This window comes from Microcebus murinus, chromosome 4 (genome assembly GCF_040939455.1).
Source record: "Microcebus murinus isolate Inina chromosome 4, M.murinus_Inina_mat1.0, whole genome shotgun sequence".
Taxonomy (NCBI): Eukaryota; Metazoa; Chordata; class Mammalia; order Primates; family Cheirogaleidae; genus Microcebus; species Microcebus murinus.
In genome coordinates this window covers 37229997-37239409 of record NC_134107.1, presented here as the reverse complement: position 1 = coordinate 37239409, position 9413 = coordinate 37229997, and the positions used below count along the sequence as shown (strand labels likewise).

At 36.9% G+C, this 9413-nt stretch overlaps 1 protein-coding gene across 1 annotated transcript; it reads right to left on the bottom strand.

The window, feature by feature from the left end:
• Positions 1-414: 414 nt before the first annotated feature.
• On the bottom strand, positions 415-8714 carry LIN7C (lin-7 cell polarity scaffold C). The gene is made up of 5 exons (XM_012744655.3): positions 8642-8714; positions 4931-5049; positions 4609-4680; positions 2455-2664; positions 415-1562 (listed from the first exon to the last, which is right to left on the bottom strand). Exons 1-5 carry the CDS (start codon positions 8676-8678, stop codon positions 1407-1409), a joined length of 594 nt encoding a protein of 197 aa, XP_012600109.1. The 5' UTR covers positions 8679-8714; the 3' UTR covers positions 415-1406.
• Between the last annotated feature and the right edge of the window lie 699 nt (positions 8715-9413).

Genomic DNA, 9413 nt, shown 5'->3' with positions numbered 1-9413 from the left:
ATATGACAAAATGTCCACTATTTTACACAGGGTCAATAATAATGCCAAATTCCTTATATATTTCAACCATTATCTTCTTTTTAGTATCTGTCACTTCATTTTTTTTTTTGTTAAGTACAATGTTCCTGTAAGTTGTAACTGAAAATGAACCTCAACTCTAATTTCAGCCTTTTGGAAGACCTCAGTCCCAGTCATACACTAATAGCTGCCTTTTAGTAAAACAGTGACATCCAGTGGACAAATGAAGTATCTCTCAAAATTCCATCATTATTTGAAACAAAGACCGAGTCTATAAATTCAACCATTTTAACATGAGTTCTTACTAATTTTGACAGAATCTACAGATTCTTATGGATACTCACCTCATAATTTCTATATATCTTAAATATATCTTATCTTCCTATTTAAAATTAATTCTTTAAATTGAGCTAGTAAGGATATGTAACTCTTGAGACTAGTGAGGGTTAAAGGTATTCCTTTTTCTTCCTTGCTTCTATTTCCCACCACAAAATAACTAGTTCATCTCTAGGAATGGAAGGACCAAAACATAAGAAATACTGTATATTTAAATAAAAATGAATAACATTGAAAAATTTCCAAAAGATGAAATCTGACCCTGTTTTATATGTATAATTAATGACATAATGAATATAAATAGAAAGGGATGTAATGCTAACAAATTACGTCCTCTTGCCACAATGCTCAAATATTAAGAATACATATTTTAGCAATGATTGTTTCAGTGTTTAAAAACTTACTTTTATAAATCAGTATAAATGAATAGCCATTAAACATTATGTTTAAAAGTAAAAAACCTCCACTGTGCTGAGTTACGATTTACCAATGATTATGTATATGTGTTCAAAGTACAAAATGCAGCAGTGATGTTAACATTGACAATGTAATGAACTGCTGTAGCTGAGACTGTTACGTCAAATTTCTTGGAAAACTGTAAAGAAATTTCATGGGTTAAAAAAAATCGACTAAGCCAAAAAAAAAATCAAAAAACAAAAAACTAGAGAACTGTTACTTTTAAATAAGCAGCCAAATGAAGAAAACTTTTTTTTTCTAAAAAAAGATTAAGAATGTAAAAGTACATTTTAATATTAAAAAAGCATCTTAAAAAATCTATAACAAGTTTATGACAAAATCTGTATTTGAAAAAGGCCTGTAAAAACAGCAGGACAGAATTGCCCTCATCACCTATTACTTTTTCTCATCAGAAAAAAGTGTATGCATCTCTGGAACCATAAATGATGTTAAAATAGGCATTTATAAAATGGTAAGGAGAATTTCATGGGAAGTTTCTGTTTTTTTTACAATCATTGGCATTGCGGCCAGCAGGTCACAAGTAAAACTTCTCTAGCTGCTAAAAAGCAAAATGGAATATTAAGTTTTGAACTGTATTAGGTCTGTTGCCTGCGTTTCGCTGATCTCATTTTTTCAAAGCGTGACTCCATTTCTTCCAAGACTTTAGGTGTATATCGAACAACTAATTTAACCTTTCCTTGAGCGGCTTTCAGCAGTTCTACAGCTTTTTCATGATGTTCTCCTTCCACGCTCTAGAAAAAAAACACACAGTAACTAGGTTTTAAAAGTAACTCAAAATGCAAAAATACATATAAGTAAAAAAAATTTAATATTTCAACAGTATAAAACTAAGAAATAATCCTGCTTATCATTTTAGTCATTGTGAAATCCTCTGCTACATCATATTGTTCAGTCTGAAATTGGTTTTAAGATCTAAATAATGAGCACGTCAATCTATATGTCCTATTATTTTACTAAGTCAGAAACACATAAAGCAATTGTCATTCTAGAAAAGTAAAACCAGGGCAGATTTCTAATTTAATGTATTACCTTAACTACTAAAGAGCTTACTTATGTCATCAAAAAAACATAGTAAGCACTGAGCATTGCTACTTTACATGGGAAAGAAGCAAAACACACTTAAAAATGCTTGTTTTGTTTGTTTGTTTAAGAGACAGGGTCTTGCTCTGTTGGCCAGGGGCTGGAGTTCAGCGGCATGATCATAGTTCATTGATAGTTCACTATAACCTTGAACTCCTGGAATCAAGCTTCCACCTCAGCCTCTCGAGTAACCAGGACTACAGCTGTACACCACCACACCCAGCTAATTTTTAAAAAAATATTTTGTAGAGACGGGGGTCTCACTATGTTGCCCAGACTGGTCTTGAACTCTTGAACTCCTGGCCTCAATTGATCCTCCTGCTTTGGCCTTCTGAACTACTGGGATGAGCCATCATACTCAGCTTTAAAATACTTTAAAAAAAAAAAAGGATTACTGTACTAAATACTACTGCCTAAGATTCCTTTAGAGGATTTCCAAACTAGTTTCTTAGATTTTTCCCCTACATCTTGTTTCTGTAGCTCAAATATGCCCACAAGTGGTCATAACACATTACTACAAATAGAAATAAAATTCATCCTTACCACTCCATTAACAGAAAGGAGTTGATCTCCTCGTTTGAGTCCCCCGTGTCTATCAGCAATTCCACCTGGAATTATTCGAGATATATATATTGGAGAGTTTTGTTCTTTGCCTCCCATAATATTGAAACCAAGGCCTTCTTCCGTTTTTGGTAGCTCAACAACTCGAGGATGAGAATGTCCTTCACTGGCTGCAAATGCAGCAACAGTAGCCTGAAAGAAAATTTTATGCACTTAAAAACATGACCTTTGATACTTCAGTTGTCTCTTTATAAAAATTACTTTTGAGACACATATTTTTGATGTTTGAATGTCTGCAAATTCATTGGTATTAGTTCTGAGAAGGTAAGTTAAGCAGGTTTTTAAAGAGATGACAAATGAGTAAATACTCTGAGATTATGTAAGAAATATCACGATTTTTCAGGTCACACCTAGCCCATCCAGTGCCTAGTCTTTTGCAAAGTCCCATGTGTACAGGGGTCGGCAAGCAGGCTTGCTGAGCAGATGAACCCCTCCTCCAGTACGCCAGCAGCTCTGAGATTCAGGTCCAGACAGCCCAGGTCTTTCGGGGGCCCTTGTGCAGGACAAAACCTACCTACATAATCCACATAGAGGTACACTTATATGTAGTCATTTTGGCTACTATGCTAATTGTACTATATACTAAATTACTAAAATGGCGGGAAACTCAATATTGAGAAAAAGAATGGTATATATAGCCAACCCGAATTTTTGTTGTTTCCGCTATCTAATTACAACTAAAAAGCCCCACAGAAGATGAAACAGAGCCATATCTTTTTTAAAGCTCAAGTTTAGAATAATCTAGACTAAATTCTAAAGTTGGAATATTTTGTTTCATTTTGCTTTTAAAGGTAATTAAGTAATCTGGTACCATTTTTTTTTAATGGATCAAGATGTATAAGCAAAAATGGGAGGAGGGAGAAAGGAAATCAAGATTTGTTGAATACTCAATTTTATCTTCAAAGCTCTGAGAAAGGCCTCATTTTTCAGATAATGGAACTAAAGCTCAGAAATTCAGTAAACTGTGTAGGTCATATAACTCAGGAATTAAAACTAAGTTTATGGCCTTTTCTACTCTGATAAACTATACTCATATGTTTAAGTGTTTGTATTAAACAGAGAATCCAGTATTTTCCTTTGTGAGTCAATAACTATCAATGAAAAATTATCTGCCAATGACTAATTCTTTATACTTTTTTTTTTTGAGACAGAGTCTTGCTTTGTTGTCCAGGCTAGAGTGAGTGCCGTGGCGTCAGCCTAGCTCACAGCAACCTCAAACTCCTGGGCTCAAGCGATCCTTCTGCCTCAGCCTCCCGAGTAGCTGGGACTACAGGCATGCGCCACCATGCCCGGCTAATTTTTTATATATATATCAGTTGGCCAATTAATTTCTTTCTATTTATAGTAGAGACGGGGTCTCGCTCTTGCTCAGGCTGGTTTTGAACTCCTGACCTTGAGCAATCCGCCCGCCTCGGCCTCCCAGAGAGCTAGGATTACAGGCGTGAGCCACCGCGCCCGGCCAATGACTAATTCTTGTACAAGTCACCTACTGCTGATATTAACTTATGCTAACCACATGACAGACATTGAAGTCAATGCCTGAATTACTTGAGGAAAACACTGGCATAGAAATGCACATAAATCTGCCATCTGCAGCTCTGAAGAGGTAATCTACCACTGGCATTATACCAGATTTGCAGAGTTAAGGTAAAGGAGACAGTAAAGAACAACGTGGGGGAGTACTCTAGCCCTACCATTCACTATTTGAATGGTTTGAGGCAAGTAGCCTTATTGTGATGCTTCCTCATTAATAAAGATAATAATTCATATTTCAGAATTTGATGAAAATTCACACATTATGTATATAATATGTATAAGGTATACAACACAATTATGTATTGCATGATCTGTATGTGTAAGCAAATATACTTTCGATATATTATCTAAACTGCATAAAATATCTTATGCAGAGCCAATGAAAAAAATGTCCTGTTTCTTAGTACTTGAGAAGTTTATTGTAGTTTGAAAGATACACACTAGTTTTCAAAATAAGCTTATTATAAATCTAATAATTGCATATTTTTAAACCTCTAAATTTATGAATCACTCTCACTTTTAGTAAATAAAAAACCGTACCTTTGCAGTTGCATTAGCTCTCACTTCAGGACTGCTACTGATGTCCACAGTCTCATAGACGTGTTCATACACCTGTAAATCCCAGAGTTATCATACTTTAAATCTCAGAATACATCACATTTGAGTTCTTTGTGAAGTTAATATGTTAAAATTTTAGGCAAAGTTACATACCTTTGTAAAATGTTTTTACATTACAATTCCAAAAATGAGAGGGATAAGTTCTAATGTTTTCTAAAATTTATTTTCTTAAATTCTGAACCCAAATTTGACAGTATTATCTTACCTAATTAACTCAGATTTTTAGTAAATCACATTTACTCACCTCTCTCACAGCATTGCAGAACTCACTCTGAAGGACTCTTTGCAAAGCCTGAAGTTTCTGCGGTGGTACCTCTCCACTCCTTTGCAGTTTTTCCAACAATTCAATTGCTCTACAAATATCTAGAATTAAACACACACACAACCTGATAGATAATTTTCTCTGAGGATTCTCTCAATGCCTATGTAATGGTGTAGCAGTTAAGATTCACCTCTCAAACACTAACAAGAAATATGTAGAAGACAGAAGGGAAAAAAAAGTATGCATGTGCACAGGTAGGGGAAGAGATTATAAATGTGTACAAACATGGACGGTGGGAATGTAAAATATAACAATAACTTTTGTAGATTAGGAAAAAATACTAATGTTGCAGAAATATAAAATCTGGAAAACGGCATCTCTGAGAAAATATAAAAAGTGAATACAAAACACCAAATGCCACAAGAAAGCACCAGGGCTCAAACGTGATTTACACATCAACATTAATTATACTGCTTCTGAAAAGTTGACAGTATTACCAGAAACTATTTAGTCAAAAAAATTTACCTAATTATCAGTATTAGTAATGAAAGCACTGAACAGTACAAAATGAGTGAAATCACTGTTCAGTTCCTGAAGGAAACATGATACATATGTAGATATGAAGTGTTCAACAACAGATACAGTAAGTGGTAGGGACGCATGTAAAACAACAGTACAAATGAATAAGATGAAATAAATTAACTGGTTTGTTTTCAACTTAGCATCATTAACACAGTGATTTAATTCAGACAAGTTCAATCCTATACACAGGTTTACAAAATAGAAAAATAAAAACAATTAGCTTTGTCAAGTTGGTCTTAATACTACCTGAGTGACCTTGGGTAAGTTATTTAACCTCCTTTGTCTCAGTTTCTTTCACTGTAAAATGGAAATAACAGTACTTTCTTCATGAAAGTGAGGAAGTTATAAGTTCAGTTGATGACTGAAACAAACAATATATAAGAAAGGGTCTAGCAAACATAAATATTATGTTACACAGGCATTAATCAAAAAAATATTAAGGAGTTATATACATTTATACAAATACATGAAGCATGTTAGACAATTCTTATGGGCAAGTGTGAGGATACGTGCTTTATGAATTAAGAAATTTCAGAAGATTCAGGGTTATAACACTGTTAATGACTATCTATACTTTAGTTGTTTTTTTTTTTTTTTTCCAAAAACTGTTTTTGTACATTTTTTGCGCTCCAGGGGCTAGAATACCTACTATTCTATTTCTTTACCGCTTTTTGACTTAAGTGGAAGAAGTTCCTAACTTCATGTTAAACTAAAGGACTGGAAATTTTTCTTTATAGAATTAGTATGCTCTTCTTTGTATTTGCAGATGGAAAACTACGAATAAATGTAGTAAAGAAAGCAAGCAGATTTTTCAATTTCAGGAAAAAAAAGCTTAAACTGATGTTAATCAAATACAATGGAAATAGGCATTCCTCATTCTTATTTCCCACCACCCAAACGGCTAATAAATGAAGACTATCTGTCCATCAATTATTTTGATTTATAAAAGTTACAACATGTAAGCCATATAAAAATTTCCAATTAACAAAAATATTGAAAAAAGTAAATACTCTTTACTAAATATAAACTGTACCTAATATGTGCTCAAATTGTATTCCATTCAATGTTTTTAGGATTTAGAAGATACTCTAAATCATGTGCATGTGATCTTGAGATGTACTAATTTTGCACTTAGGATTGTTGGGAGCATTTGTTAATAGAATCTCTCGGAATTCTAAATAAGAATCAGAGTTGCTGTAATCTGACTTTCTTACCCTGCTAAATGGCAATCTCAGTATTCTTGGGGGAATGGTTCCAGGACCTCCCTTTTATACTATGGGATACCAAAATCTGCAGATTCTCAAGTCCCTGATATAAAGTGACATGTAATCTATGCACATCCCTCCACATACTTTACTCATCTCTAGTATTACTTACAATACTTAATACAGTGTAAATTCTATGTAAATAGTTGTTATACTGCATTGTTTAGGGAATATGACAAGGAAAAAAAGTCTATACATGTTCAATACAGATGCAAGTTTTTTCCTCTGAAAATTTTCGATCTGCAGTTGGCTGAATCTATGGATGTGGAACCCATTTATATGGGGGGCCAATTGTAATTCATCCTATTAAAGGACTAAGCATTCTATTGTAGAACTGAAAAGAACTCTGAAACAGCAAAATACAAAGCCATGACTACCAAAACTAAATGCTAGAAGTGACGTTCCACATTCTGTGCTGCACTTAAAAATACAAGAGACCATCAACATGTTAGATCCTACAACTAGCTTTCCAGGAAAAACATCTACTCTTAACAGTGAACAGATTTGTTCTCATCTATAAAGCACAGTGCCTTTGTGCTCAAGAGAAAGATGTCATTCTTAGGCCCACCTTAGCAAGTCTTCCTAGAGTAACTACTCCTGTGTGATAAAATGCTGCTTTAATTAATGGCCTGGTACGATGAAGGGAGACAATCTCATTTATAAAGAGGCTTCCAAATGAACACCATAAGGAACAAATTAACAATGTTAAGTGCACATTTGTTTGTGAAAAGGCATGAGGAAAGAGGTTTCTAAGCACAATAATTCTAAAAATGTATTTCCTTCTTAGAGAAGGATATTAATATTCAAACTTTAACTAAAATGTTATTATGTGCAATATAATTTCAATCTCCATCCTATACTTTGTTTACCACTAGTACTCAAAATGTTTGCTTGTACTTCTTGACTCCTACTTAGGACTTATAATGCTGATGTGTTAAAAGCATGCTTGAAATTGTCTGAAATAAAGGAATTGAGGAGGATAGAATGGAATGTCAGAAATCTGTAACAATCTGTGACAGGACCCTGGAAGGGGCATAGCCAGATATTTTTACAGGCTTGTCGCTAATTACTCAGCAGAACAGGTTTTATTTTCCTTCACAGTCTGCTCTAAGAAGCAATTAACCAACCACAGTTTGCGATTATAGGGTTTGTAAAGAATGAATAACACTGCACCTGCAAGTGTTTTACAATCTACCACTATTCAGCCTGCTTGCATAACCTACTTCCCAAGACTAAATCAGCAGGACTGTTTGCTTTTAAAGCACCCTCTCCATTCCTGGGAAGAGCACCAAAGGTAGCAAATACCCCAACCCAAATACAAATGAGATTGTGGTGAAAGTAATGAAGGAGTTTGTGTGTAAACAAGGACAGAATGGGGGGGAGGGGTCTGTGGAAATGCACTGCGTCTCTGGGAAGTGGGTGACAGCCGGTGAAGTCGGAGACACTGGGTTTGTGAGTGCGTTTGTACAGGCAATGAGTGTAGTCTGTCCGAACTGGGTGTGTGACGTCTGCTTCTCGGGTTTACAGATCTCTGAATGCCGCGTCTGCTGTGCCCACGCAGAAAGCGTGTGTGCGGCGTTACGTCTGCGAACCCGGGCAGGTTGTGTTTAGTTGGGCTATGCCCCAGGACAGTCCGTGTGAACAGACTGGGGCTCTGGGTATCAATCAAAAAACCGTAAACGCCCTCCCTAGAGCAAGGCTCAGCGACGTCGGCGATCTCTGGCGCCAGCGCAAGGGACAGCCTGGCTGCAGACCTCGGAGCCTGGGCCACCCCTGTTCCCCTCCAGCGACATGTTACTCCCCCAACCCCTCCACCCACCTCAGTCCGAGCCTCGGCCGCACTCACCCCGCTCCAGCCGCACAGGCTCCCCCAGCGCCGCCATCTTCTCCCTTAGCCTGCAGACCCACAGGAAATGACGACAGAGGGGCTGCGGTGGAGGGGCGGGGCCCAGCGGGAGCCGGAAAGGTGAGGACCGGCCAGTATCGCGAGAGCGGGAGAGAACACTGGGAATCTCGCAGGCGCCCCCAGCGTTGAGGGTACCTGGATGTGAGGCTTTGAAGGTTAACCTTGCTCAGTTTCTTCAGTGGGGGGGAAGTTCTCTCCTTCCCCGGCCTTATAAGGCTGAAAAAAGCTGCTTTCCCGACTCTTGCTCCCTGCCTTGAGCTTTACGCGTTATCCCGCCCGCTTGGAACCCTTGACTGCACGTAGAATCCGATAGTCTGGATTCCAGTCCCAGCTTGACCATTGGCAGCTCTATGACTGTGGACTACTCACTTACCCTCCCTGGGCCTCAGTTTCCCCATCTGTGCGACGGGAGGTCTTATCTCCGAGGTCCTTCTAGTTCTTAAACTCTGAGATTCGGTGGCAAGCGTGTAAATGACGTATTGTAAATTGTCCTTTTGTGGCAGCGTTGCTTTAATTTTAAAAATCCTAGGCTTGAATCTTTCCTTCTTTCTCTGAGACTAAGGGTTGAAAGTACAAACAGCGTGAAACGTACCTGGGTGAGGGACAGAAGGAAGCACTTCGGTGCACCACAAAGTATAATTTTAGGAAGCCGATTTGAAATCTTAGTGTAAATGAAATGTTATGGAGTAAAAGATATTCTTAATGCACTATG